The sequence below is a fragment of the Lytechinus pictus genome, chromosome 3 (genome assembly GCF_037042905.1).
Source record: "Lytechinus pictus isolate F3 Inbred chromosome 3, Lp3.0, whole genome shotgun sequence".
NCBI lineage: Eukaryota > Metazoa > Echinodermata > Echinoidea > Temnopleuroida > Toxopneustidae > Lytechinus > Lytechinus pictus.
In genome coordinates, this window is record NC_087247.1 from 34,520,378 (window position 1) to 34,534,737 (window position 14,360).

At 34.0% G+C, this 14,360-nt stretch overlaps 1 protein-coding gene across 1 annotated transcript in view; it reads left to right on the forward strand.

The window, feature by feature from the left end:
- Window positions 1-13,470, forward strand: part of LOC129256354 (protein zwilch homolog) — a 33,080-nt gene extending 19,610 nt beyond the window's left edge. Inside the window, exons 13-14 of the mRNA XM_064096886.1 lie at window positions 6,339-6,460; window positions 9,382-13,470. Of these exons, the coding sequence (XP_063952956.1) occupies window positions 6,339-6,460; window positions 9,382-9,503 (244 nt within the window). The 3' untranslated portion in view covers window positions 9,504-13,470. The remainder of the gene's footprint in view (window positions 1-6,338; window positions 6,461-9,381) is intronic.
- The last annotated feature ends 890 nt before the right edge of the window (window positions 13,471-14,360 follow it).

Below are 14,360 nucleotides of genomic sequence, written 5' to 3' on the forward strand. Positions count from 1 at the left end.
GCTGGTCTCCATCTTGCAACAAGGAGTATGAACTGATTTGCTTCAGCTAAATTTGATTTATCATTTCTAAAATTTCAACAGAAATTTGCAATTGTTTGCCCATATTTTCCTGCAACACCAGCGAAAGGTTGATATTGAAAGGACCTTTTTGTTTTGCATGATGGATGCTCTTACAACAATGAAATTGACTATCTGCACATGTATGCGTGAGTTCCGAGGTGTTGTCGGTCCTCCATTTTTTTTTCAGGGGTGAATCTTCATTGTGCAGAAATCAATAAAATGACAACATACATTTAAGATCCTAAGAGGGCCTTACAAGAAACTTTAAATCGGTTCAATTTCAAGTCACCCAATCAATCATAAGTTTTTGCAATTGATTGCAAAATGAGTAAGAAATTTCCTTCTTCTCGCAACCAATTTATTTAGTAATGCTTTAATAGTAAAAGTTTACCAATTGTAAAATGATCCACTCCCATTTATTCAATGATTCATTTAGTGGCTCTTTGGAACATTATGCAATAAATACATCGCTTGGAAATTCTTATTCAAGCAAACATGATCATAGAATATTATGTATTGTGTTACAGCTTGATAGTCACTAGCAAATGATTAAAGACAACAATTAGTTCTGGTCATTAGTTTTACGGTAAAAGATACTGTTTTGAAGTGATTAAAAATGTAATTTATATTCTCCCACAGAACAGGTGTTTGCTCTGAATTACTGAAATTATCCCCAAAAAATTATAACTTGATACAATTTGGCCAAGAGACACTTGCAGTCTTGCACTGCAAATCTAAATGAATGGATGGGGTTACGTAAAATGATCAGACTGGAAATTTCAATTTACAGCTGTTTCTGTTTTAAATAATACTATTGATATGAGGGCATTATTAGAAGAGCATTCCTTTTCCTCATTACCCTTCTTAAAATATGTGAAAAGAATTGTAATTCTTGCAATATTCCCCAATTATTTTCACAACTGGAATATTGAGAGCATTATTTGAAGAGCATTCCTTTTCCTCATTATCCTCCTTAAATAGTCGTTAAGAGAATTTTAAATCTCTCAATATTCCCCTATTTTTTCACAACTGGAATATTGAAACAATATTATAAGAAGAAATGTGCATGTGTATTGATCATACTTTTTTAAATTATGTATCAAGCATCTTAACTTGCATAAGACCAAGGAGATATCTCCTTGATAAGACGTACTCGTTCATCCAAGTTCATCAGGATTCTGTATTTTGTGGATTTTTGTGGAAAAGTAATGATGGTTTGAAACAACCTTTTCATGGGTTATGGGGCCATGACTTTTCACCCGTCATGAGAATAATATGTCCAAGATAATAGAGATAGATGGTTTATTGATCTTCATTTGTATTCCAAGTCGGTATAGTAACCTTCTGGGCCTATGAATGGTTGACACACCTTGTCTGTTCACATTTATGATTGTACCCCAAATGAAAGATAGGAAAATACTTGTCTTTAATTATCAGTCGTTTCTATTTGATACAAGAGAAATGTATGAGATCGTATGATATTTTGCCTACTTCACATCTTTATTTTCAGTCATATTCAAACTTACCTCCGTTGTAGAGGAATTTGGGAAAAAGATTGAAAAGAACAGTCAATGAATAGCGCTAAATGCCAGGAGCAGTTATATCGCCGGATGCGTGGTATTTGCAACTGTTGTGTAAAGGTTAGGAGAATTAACTATCCATAAGAGAAATATTGAAGAAAAAGTTATATCGTTTGAGCAGTGATAGAGAGTCTTTCATACCTCCACTCTTTATCCATGAATCAATAGGAAAATTTCACCTATTAAGGACAGATTGTGAGTGGTAGAAATGACATTCATTGCTGATATTTAAGAAGGTAGTCCGTTTGATTATGATTTCTTTTTGTTACCAGAAGTGCATGATTAAATATATGATAAAAAAAGTATTACTGAGATGAAGTGGCTTAGGAATAGAGGCATTGTAACATTTTAATAGTCAAACGTGATCAATCACAGGCGTCTTTGCTCTTTCTCATTTCTCATTTGACGTTACCTTCATCTAAAGATTTACTAACTCTCTTTAATATGCGTTTGATTGATTATCAATTCTGGAAACTCAAATGCAACCTACATGTGTACCTCTTTCAAAATTATTTTTAAGTTGGTCACCTCTACAACATCTTTTACTACATGCCTTATTTAATTGGTAAATATGGAATATGTTGCTGAGCTTTATGGTGCCAAGTCTTAACGAGACCTCCAGATTCTAATTTTTCATCAACAAGCTTGTTCAGTAGCAAGTTGTAACCTGTGGGAAATTATTGGTAGTCATTTAACTCTTGCTGAATCCCCAAACTGATTGGTATTTCTTCCCCATTCTGCTCCATGTCACCATTTGATAAAATTGTGTGGGAGTCTTAAAGCCTTAAAAGAGTATTGATCCAGAAATACTAGTTACCATTTTTAGAATGTCATCTCATTCCAATTTTATGCCATAATCACTATTCACTCGGAATTTAATTCAGTCCAATATAATTTTAATTCATTGAATTCACATAACACTCCCCTGTTGAATTACTAATATGCTATTAGTCTTAGTAAAAGAGATTGAATGTTTTTGCCTTTGATTATTAATTAGAGTACTGGGTATGTGGGCAGATTGACATTTTAAGGTGGCTGGGGGCTGTTTCATTAAGCCCCTCATAGGTTATGCACAACTTTGTACGTGACTGGTGCCAATTTTTTTTAGCCCAAATGTTTGTTTTATCATAAAGTAGGTGGAGTTAACTTTCTATAATTAGAACTAATCAAGTCTGGACAATAGCAAAGTGTGCATTTGAATACCTGTAACAATGATAATTTTAATTTAAAAATAATAACATTTCATCTCAAGCTGATGGGAATATGAATTATTTGATAGAAATGATTTAGCACAGGAAAGGTCACCAGTCATGTGTAATGGACAGTTTTATGTACTTCCATGAATTTTTCTACTGTAACACTTTCTTGTGTCAGGATACCACCGAAGTATGCATTCTATCTTTTCTATAGATTTCGGCAACACACCAATAGAACAAAATGGCAAATATCACATGATTTCCTTATTTATACAATTATTTATATGTGCCATCCCCGTGCCTTAATTTTTCTAAAATAATAAGAGTTCAATTTATTGTTTTACTGGTTTCTTCCTTCCCAAAAATACAAGGATTATGATAATGGCTAGTGCTAGGGTTTAAGTTTGGGATTATTTGCATATTTTCCATCAGAGCATTGATACTCCAGGGCAAACGCCTCAGAAACTATTTTACACAAATGTTCTTGTACATGTAGAACTTTCACGACATAGCCCTTCGTGCAAGATTCATATGTATTTGGTTTCAGCGTTAGAGGCGAGTTTGCTGTAACTGAATGCTATGATTCATAGACTATAATGAGCATGGTGCTTGACAAACAACTGCCTTGCCATCAATATGGCATTTAGGGATGGTGTGTGGGTGTATCCCAGGCAGGAGTGTTTTACAAGAAAATGGGCTGAGCAGAGATGCAGTGATCAGTAACAGCAGTTTGACCCAAGAGTGTCTGATTTGATACCCTAGAACAGAAGTCATGCCACTCACATCCAACCATCTATTACCACACTGCCCCCGTCATCCAGGATGCTTGTTAGATCGCTGTTACTTACACTAGCATATGGTTTGTTTGCTAGGTGGTTGTATTACACTGGTGTCATGTTAGATCAGTCAATAGCTGAAACCCTGATAGAAATACAGATGATGGTGAACTGAATCGAGAATTTCCATGGAATTCAACTGATTTTTCTTTTTTTAAATCTCTATATATAATATGTCTCTTTCTCTCTTCTGTTATCTTGTGTGTGTTGTTTTTTCTCTCTCTATTTCTGGCAATGTCATTCTCACTCTTACTGCCATGTCTGCCTCCTTAATCTTTCTTTTGCATTCCTGTTATCTTTTCTATTTTCTCTCCTTTCCCCACTATGAAGACTCTCCCTTCTTTCTCTTCCTCTCTGTCTTTTCCCCTTCTATCATAAGCACTAAATGGAAATTTACATGGAATAAAATCAATGTTTAGGTATCTAATTCTAGGTAGAGTGATTTTTCCTCATTTATTCATATTCCTTAGGCATATACATATAGGCTTAGGAGGAAATGGTTGTCAGCATCTTCTGTTGCATTGATCAAAATTTTCTCACCGCACACCTCTAGTGGTGTTGTGGGAAGAAATAAAAATCAATAATTATCACTAGAGAGCTAAAAATCATGTTTCTTGTGGGTTTCGTGCAGTGTTGCTGTGTATACATTCTATATTCAAAACTGTCATATTCATCCCATTTACCATGATAGTGGGATATTAGAAATGGAGTGTTTAATGAATTGATGGGATCATTCTGCGTCAACAATATCGACTAGAAGCAGATGTGTTTAAAGAAAACCTCCTTTCTTCCTCCCTATTTTGGATCCTACCCTGGGGCGTACTGTGTAGGCTGTGTACTGCATATTTTTTTCTACATAATCCGATGAAAAGGTCGCATGGACACAACTGCTTTAATCAGCCAGCGCCTTAAGACCGAGTTGCATCATATATTCAGCTCAGCATATGGAACTATAAGTATCCAAAACACCTGCTAAAATTGCAGTACAAGAAAGCAATAAAGCAATGAGATCATAACTGAAATGAATAAGAATTTGTTAAAAAGGTCTAGGATGATTTTGCAGATGGTTTTGGACAAGTTGTGAATTCTTCCCCCATTAAGTCCTGTACATGTGATGATACAACTCTGTAGATCTATGTATGTATGTACCTACAGTAAGTAATCAATCAGTTCATCAGCTACACCCCAAAAGATAATTAATTAGATACACAATAGTGAAAAAAAAAATACCTAATTATAGTCATAAGCATGGCATTGGGTAAATGAATCAATGAAAGTGGGAAGCTCATGCACATGAAAATTAAATAAATTTTTAATAAAGTAATTATAGTAAAAAGCGACAAAAATGTATGCCTAATCCTGCTTATTAGTAGAATTTTAATGTCTTCCCTGAAGGGGAAAAAAGTGAGATTTAATAATGGATTCAAATTTTGGTTACTTGTGTCATTGCCACTTACATTTAACCAGTCTCCATCACTAGCAATTTTCAGAGAGGCATTAAAACCCAATCTTTTTTGTATTTTGAAGTTTTCAGATTATATAATTACGTTCTATCTGTGAGCACTTTTGACCTAATGTGAAAAGTGCAGTACAAGAAATAATAATTGTGCATCACATCACAAGGCACTAAACTTTACACAATCTTCAATATCATTTCTGGAATTGGTTTATTCATCCAAGTAGATGGTTTACTATGCATTTTACAATTGCTTTCTTATTTAAAATACTCTCTACTTCAAACCTAATGTTGCTTACTCAGATACTTAATTTTTATCTTCGTGTAAATTATAGCTTTGGTCAAAATAAATGAAACCATGAATTTAGAAAAGGATATTCAAACTTTGAATGATGATTTCAGTCCTGGTAAATGTATAGTGAGTGCAATTACATGTATGTGCATGTCCCCTATACTTCTGCTGAAGCATTATTATTGGATTAAATATACTGGGCTTGCAAGGATGAAAAACTTAAGGAGGGAGACTGCAGTTTGAGTTTAAAAAGGCAGTTTATAGTACACCTATTTCATGGACTAAGGAATATAAAAGTAAATGATGAATTGAATGTATAGGAATGCATACCTACATCTTCACAATCATGTATTTAGATTTGAATTTCAGTGTTGATTGTACTGAGAGTTCTATACAACTTGTTTGTGTTTGAATTTAAAATGAAATTTTAGAGGTTTGATTCTGATAGTTTTTATCTACTGAAGATGTGAATATACCGGATGGAAATTACGAGAACTAAAACCATGATGATATTTTTCTTTGAGGAGAAAAATGAGGAGAGAATGTTTCATATTGTGTTTTATTTAATGTGATACTATACACAAGGAAAGTGTGACATCATCAGCTCTCTCTTTTGCACACTGTCCATGTTTGGAAACTAAGCAAAAGTTTAAATTCAATGTCATGAGTAATTATTTATTTTCATTTTTTTAAGGCTCTTTTTTAAATTAAGTTTTCAGTGTTTCTTTTTTTCAATTTTCTTTCAAATTTTCTTGTCATTGCGATGATCTTTCAAGAACATACATTTAGTGTTCTATCTTACTTTGGTAGATTATTTTGCATATTTAACACCATCATCATGTCTGAAATCACAGTGTATAAGGGATAAGATTTGTCATGCTTTCATTAAATATTGTTTTCTCTTTTGTTTGATTTTAGTCAGTTACCAAGTGTGTGGAGATTGACAGCGCAGTGTGGAGGTAGAGGTGATAAGAGTAGTTCAGTATACCAACTCACATCAAGACCTTTCATTGAGACTGAGAGTATCAACCAAACTACAGGTGGGTCAAAGCTTAATTATACTGTTACGATACTGCAACAAATAATGATAGGGATATGAAGAAAGAAAAGTTAATTCTCAAAGAGATTGTTACTATGGGTTGTGTTAGCGCAGAAGTAGGCTACAAATGAAAGCAAAATCAGGGTTATTTCTCCAGCATGTTGAGAGCAACCATTTACTACATTTTGCAGATAGACAGAAGAAACATGTTGAATTATAGAATCCAGGAAAATCATATTTAATTTTCATGTTTATTTTATGCTTTTTAACAGCTTGTACATACAGTTAATTTCTGAACTTAAAAAATGACAACCAACAAACAAATGAAGGGAGACTTGGAGTGTGAAGTGCCTACATGCTTAACAGTTGAAATATCTTACACTGTTGTTACCATGGGGAATATGTGGGTGGGTTATTGTAGCTTGGTGATAAATACCATTTAACCTTTATACAAAGTTATATTTTCCTCACCTATTCAACCCATTGTCTGTTTGTTGTGTAAGAGCTCAGATTCATGAGCTTCATATTGTGTAACACAGATACCAGGGGGACCTAAACCTGACATTGAGTTGATTAAAAAAACAAACAGTTAAACCCCCAAAACATGTAAGTGTAGGATTATTATTATTTTTTTAATATGTCAAAGTCAAAGAATAACAGTCATAATTTTGTTTCGACAACAACGATAATAATAAAATGATACATAAAATTTGTATAGTGCTTTTTCCATCTTAATGAGATGCTCCAGGTGTTTCAGAGCTAATAGGAGGGGAAAAAGACTTATATGTTACAGGTTCAAACTTCACAATGAATACATTATCTGTTGAAAGGCACCAGTGTAATTCTATGTCTTCAGGTTGAGCCTGAAGGTGTTTGCTGACATCTAGGTCTTCAAACTCTAGAAGAATTTTACAGGGTCGGCCCTGCATATGAGCAAAGGCCCACTCCCCATGATATTTTTGAAAACAGAAGTTGTAAAAGATACAAACCCTAAGGTTCGTGAGGGTTGGTAGTTATGATTCTAAGATTTAATGTAACTGGGGGAAGTTCTATTGACAATATGAAAGACTAAAAGAAGTATTTTGAAGACGATGCGTTTTCTCAGGGCCAGCCGGTGAAGTCTTCACTGTTTTGTGACAGACAAGTAAGAGAGAGTACACATGTAGTTGCCTGTGATGAAAGAAAAAAAAGTAAAAAGAATAACTTTTTCTATTATCCATCAGATTTTTGCAAATTCTTCACCTTTATGCTTCTTTTATTTTTATCTCGTCTAGCAGAGTGAAACTAAAGGCACCATTTTTCTGATGGCGCCTTTTTCTGAAGTTTTTACATAGTAGCTTTATGCAAACCAACATGAAATAATGAAATGTAATCTAACATCATGAGTAGACAGACAAAGCACATATCGATTGTTGCTTGGAAACAGATCTGTCTGCAGTCAGAATGCCAATTTTGCTAATTCTTGCAATCCGATCAAATGTATTGAAAAAGGGTCGGCCTGAACACAGCCCTGTAAGTGGAAAAAACTGAGGATTCTAACCACTTCAATGCTTAACCTATGAAAGATATCAAACAAACTTTACTGTATTAACATATTTATATGATTTACTACATTAATGACATGGGATAGATGGTTTAAAAATTAAGCAGTTAAATTTCCTTTGTCCATGCAAGAGTTTGGGACCTGTATGCTGACTGGTCATTTTGCTTGATTCTGTTTGAATTCACCTTTTTTTACCACTACTGGAATTAATTTTCAGTTCAATGTTCAAAGGGTCCTCTTTAAAGAAACAAACTCCTTTAGGGTGATTTACATATCCAAAAATGCAAATTCAATTTCTTGCAAATAATTAACAGATAAAAACAATTCAAAGGCTACTACACTTATTAAAGATTAGAATGTTACATGATCCTTGAGGATGATTTGTATTATTGACCCCTTATCAAAGTTTCATAACTCTTATTGACAAAGAGTTTGCTCTGTTGGCTATCTTTATTTCATATTGATTCGAACAATCGCATTTCTTTGTTAGATGAGTGCACTGGATATAATTTCTTAATTTTTATTTCATGTCACCTTTTATTCATCTCGTCCCTGATTCCAATATCCTGTATTATCTCTTTTCTAGTATTATATTTCTTATTTCAGAACCATAGGCTGTATAGAATTTCTGCTTAAGAAATCATGGTGATTGGTGAATATGAGCTTTTGGCTCTTTTGACAACTCAGAAATGCTTGAAGAGTAATTTTCTATTGAAAAATACCATAAAAAACTATCAGTTTATTCAATAGATCATGATGCTTAACACTATTTCCCTGTTGCCTCACAATGCTCTCAGCTGTGAAAGACTGTATTGACTGAAATGTATTCCAGTTTTGAATGACCCTGTATTGTACAACACTGGAACAGCAACAGTAGGGATGCAGTCCTTCACATTTTCCTGGAGAATAAGTCATAATAAAGACAGTAAGAAACATGGATGAAGGGGGGTAACCTTTGCTCACAAACTCCCTCTGAAACTTTGTTCTTATTGAATACTTCTTATTGTTTTAATCAAGCATATCTGTTACCATAGTTTGCTTCCTGTCATTTGGGGGAATAGTAACCCCTACAAAAAGGTAAGTGTTTTAGTGCAGGTCTTTGCTTTTAATAGAGAGAGAGAGAAGGGGGGGGGGGGCACTTGTTTAAAGAGACATTTTGATTGTACTAACTCAAAAAGTAAAGGCCTATTATTATTTTAAATGTATCAGCTTTGCATTTTATCAATACTATATGAAAAATTTTCTTTAATTTTCCCTTTTCCTTTTTCTTGTGGCATTTTTTTAAAGTCATGACAAAATTACAGACGTACCTGTTTTTTAATCATAAATATTATTATGAGTAGTACGTTATATTCCACCCTCTCTCTCTCTCTTCCTAGAAATGACCATGACTAAAGAAAGTGATGATCAGGAGCCATTCCACTACTATGTGACACAGATGAAAAGAGACCTTGAGCCATTTGTGCCCGTCACTGATTTTGAGACCAACCAGAATGTATGAAAAAATATCTACAAACCTGAAATCTTCCTTTCAAATGGACATCTATTGCACGGTTCTGTAGTAGGGCATTGATAAATGATGCATCTATCCATTACCTACTGGAACGTAGTGGTACACCTGAACAAAGGAAAGTTTGACAAAACTCAGTAGTTCAGGCTCAGATGGTCACGACAAGAGCTTTGTGAGGGGCTACACTGTACCAAGATTTTGAGACACTGTCCCATAAATGCTATAGTTTGCACTGCAGGTGGACCCCGCCCCCTTCCTTGTTTGTGGGAAGTAGTCTGAATTAGCAGCCGCAATGAACTATAAAACAGGACTGCACTGAAGGCTCAACCTTACTATTATGGGTAAGTTGTAATAAGTGCTAGACTTGTCTCATGACCCACCTGTTGATGAAAGTGTCAATCAGGGTCTGTGTCTATAGACTATACATGCCTCTCATTGCAAGCACCCCTCCCTCATCTGATTGACCTGATGGAAATCTCCCACCCTCTGAAGATGTTCATAATATTTCAACATCTAATGCTGTTAGCTCTTAGAAAATGAACTTATTTGTACATTACTACAAATGCAATTGTTTTCCTGTAATATTTGGGTTGAAAAAGAAAAGGATTTGTCATGTAAGTTAAACTTACCAAAGCAAATATAATTTGAGAATCTTGATGAGGGATCATTCCTCTAAAAACACAGTTTAGCAGTTGATTGTGCAATAGAATTTTGGATTATCTGCACATAATTATCAATACGGTCTGTCGTCACTCTGATTAGTTTGTGATGCTTTGTGTATTAAACAGTGCGAAATGTTCTGATATACCTAGGGCCATTTTATGAAGTGGTCTGTCAGTTACTTAGTACACACAACTTCTCTCATGTCTTCTTTCATTAGCCTTGTGCTAGTTGATACAACCCAAATATTCCCAGTGAGTTTATAACATAGTGGAGGTGAATTTTCTGTTCCCGTAATCATGTTTGGGAAATAATTGTAGCTTTTTACATTCAGATGCTTATTAAACAATGAGAATTTTAATCTTGCATGTAAGTGATCTGATTTCAACTTTAACAGATATTAAAAAATAAAATGATTAAAGATATTAAAAATAATTGAGAGTCCAATATATTATATGTGTCATGTTGTAGTTGTGAGTCACTGATAAAAACAGATTCACTTGGGCCTGATGGATTCTAATAATAGGTTTCATGCAAGAGGGGTATAATGTAAGGTTGCATTATCACTTAGGTTGTATTTGATTGCTAAGTTATGATGCAGTATAATTTTTTCTCAACTTGCAAGATGGCCTCTAAAAGATTTTCAAATGTGATTACAATTTCATGAATTTGAAGATACAGAATAAATATAGTGAGAGCATCTAATGATAGGTCAATTTCTTTCTTTCTTTGTCAGGAATAGTGTAATTCATAATGAGAGTATTTAGAATCCAACCCAAATAAACAGTTGTATCATGGAGCTATTAGGGGACAAAAATCAGACCAATAGGTAGGTGAATTTTTTATCAACACTAACAAACAAAAAGAAATTTATGAATGTTTAAAGGTGTAAAAATTGATATTCACACCTACATGTATGGGGACTTCAAATCGGCCCCATTCGTGATGTCATAGTGATGTAAGGCAAGTACTACTCTTCCATTTACTCCAATACATAAAATGTCTAAAATGTCATGTTTTTGTCTCGCCTGCATAGCAGAGCGAGACTATAGGCGCCGCTTTTCTGACGGCGGCGTCGTCAACATGGAAATCTTAACCAAGGTTAAGTTTTTGAAATGTCCTCATAACTTAGAAAGTATATGGACCTAGTTCATAACTTTGAAATTTTATGGATCTAGTTCATGAAACATAGACATAAGAGCAATTAAGTATCCCTGAACATCCTGTGTGAGTTTCAGGTCACATGACCAAAGTCAAAGGTCATTTAGGGTCAACGAACTTTGATAATGTTGGGGGTATTTGTGGAATTATCATCATAACTTTAAAAGTTTATAGGTCTAGTTCATGAAACTTGGACATAGGAGTAACCATGTATTCCTGAATATTCTGTGTGTGTTTCAGGTCACATGACCAAGATCAAAGGTCATTTAAGGTCAATGAATTTTGGCCATGTTGGGGGTATTTGTTGAATTGGCATCAGAACTTATATGGATCTACACATGTACATCTAGTTCATGAAACATCGATATATCATATAAGGGTACTCAAGTATGAATGATTGTTTTGCACATGTCTTAGGTCACATGATCATAGTCAAAGGTCATGTTGGGTCAATAGACATAGTATATAATTATCATATGAGTGTTTTGTTTTGTTAGTAATTATTCAATAGCTGTTTTCAAAGTCAGCACTGCTGCTATATTGAATCGCGTAATGCAGGCAAGACAGCCAGAGGCGTTCCACTTGTTTAAAGTTTAACTTTAATTTATGTTTTTCTTTCATGATAACATCCAGCGGTATGCTACCTGTGTAATATTCTGATTACTGGCCGAGGGAATAGGTACTTAGGAGAATGCCACAAATTCTTGATAAAACATGATCTCTGGTGAGATTGTCCCTACCATTTCTCATAATTTATTTACCCAGTTGCCAATTTTAAAATTCACATTCATGTAGTCTTAGTCTTTTCAATTTAAGACAGCCATAAATTTCCTAATGGTTGTCCGAATTCTTTCAAACTTTCACCACTCTGTTTTACTTTTTTCCTTGCTCACACAACAATTTACGAACAAGGTTGGATTCCTGTAAAGGGTTTTTTTTTCGAGGCAGGCGACAACGAAAGCAAGACAATATGAAATTACTTGATTCTGTGTTTGTTTTAGAGGAGTTTCAAACTGGTGGAATTATGGATTGATTGTATTGAATCTTTAAAACAAAATTTAAAAAATAGTATAATTACTATTTGTATGTGAAATTTGAAATAACTCAGTCATGATGCAAATTTTTTTTTTGAAGATAAAAGTTGTAGATAGTTTCAGGGGCGGATCCAGGATTTTTCCAAGGAAAACTTTGACAAGCAAAAAAAAAAGGTCTTCACTTTCAAAGTGCGGGGGGGGGGGGGGGGGCACACTTCTGTTTTAATGGCATTTAAAATTGTGCCTCTCAAAGGGGGGGGGGGCAAAGCGGGCCCGTGCTTTGCCCCCCCCCCCTGGATCCACCAGTGGATAGGTCCAAGGTGACAACCAAATTTAAGGTCTGACTTTTTGAAAATTGTCTGAGAATTGGAAGTGGGAAGGTTTGCACAATGATTGCATTGTCTGACTGCAACGGCATCACAAATTGTCACAGAGATTAAGTAAAGTTTTTCCTCGTAACACATCATGTATGTACATTGAAATTACTGAGTGTGAATTAATTTACAAAAAACTGAAGAAAAAAATGTTTGGTTTCTGGTAGAATTAAGGTATTGAAAAATGGAAAAGTACATGTATGATGTATAAAGACTTGAGATATATTCAATTTTTCACAAATGTTTCAAATTGTTGTACATGTATATATTTTTTAATTGATTCACCAGTACACATTATGTTTATAGGTTGATCCATGTTTATATTAAGTTTGTAAATATTCATAGAAATATATATTTATAATCATGTATTGCAAATGCATCGGGATTAAATATTGGTATGTTATTTTAATTGTAGAGCTGAACATATCAATTATGATATCTCATGCTTGTGAGAGTATATCTTGCCTATATTTCTGCATCAAGTAATTGAGTGGAATCAGGACCTTGACATTTTGTTTTCTTCTCATAATGTTTATCATCTTCCTTTTCTCATTAATAATTCATTAATTTCCACGTTAAAGGAACACCATGTAATTTATAATTCATGTATTTCATTGAACATAATTGATATGTATTGTACTAATTCTCTTCACCAAATAAGAAAGATAACATGTAGGTCTACAAAATTGGTTGATGTTTATACATGCAAATACAATTTTCTTGAACATGATATCATTAGTAGCTCTGTGTAAATTTTCTTAAATGAAGATAAAAAATGCAGTGGCTTTGAAAAGCAAGGATAATGAATGCCCAGATGGGAATGATTTTTCTTCTTAAAAGTGTTTGAATAAATCGGTGAAGTGATCAGTACGTCTAATTCATTAAACTGTTGATAAACATTTATTACATTGGTAGCCAAGCTCTCATCACCTGACTTTGACTCCATATTACAACAATGGGTATAAAAGTTCAAATAATTCATCTTGCCTTGCTCTCGATGCATGGAAAAATGATAAGAGAACTGTAAGTCAAGTGTATCATGAAACCAGAAGCGTTTAATGCTCACAACTTGTACAAAAAAAAATCACAACATGCATACAGAGGGGTATTATAAAGGAGGTTTTACAAAAATATATAAAGTAGCATTTTATTGCAAAACTCACAACAGACAATCAAGATCATTGGTTCAGCTCCTTATGGTACTTAGTACAATGAGTATTAGTAATTTGCATTTGAAGTTGAATTCGGTTGTGAAAGCAAAAGGGATTATTTTTAACTGATCAATAATTGTTTCATATTATTAGGAGTGGGCTATAAATGGGTGATTTTGGGTTTTACTGTGGCAACGTTTTTTTTGTGTTCCTTTTACCTTATCTCAACATGAAATGACAATTTTTTGTCTCGGGTCCAATAAAAAAGTGTGCCAGGCCAAAATCCAACATGGCCGCCAAAACCCCCCAAAATCACATGTTTGGCCACAACTTTTTTATTTGGTGGTCTTTTTCTCTGGTTTTGGTGTCTATTCATATGTTTTTGGGGGCGGGTAATTTGTTTTTCCTAAAATTAGTACTTTTAAATCATTATTTGTAGAGTTATAAGGTGATTTTACTTAAATTTAC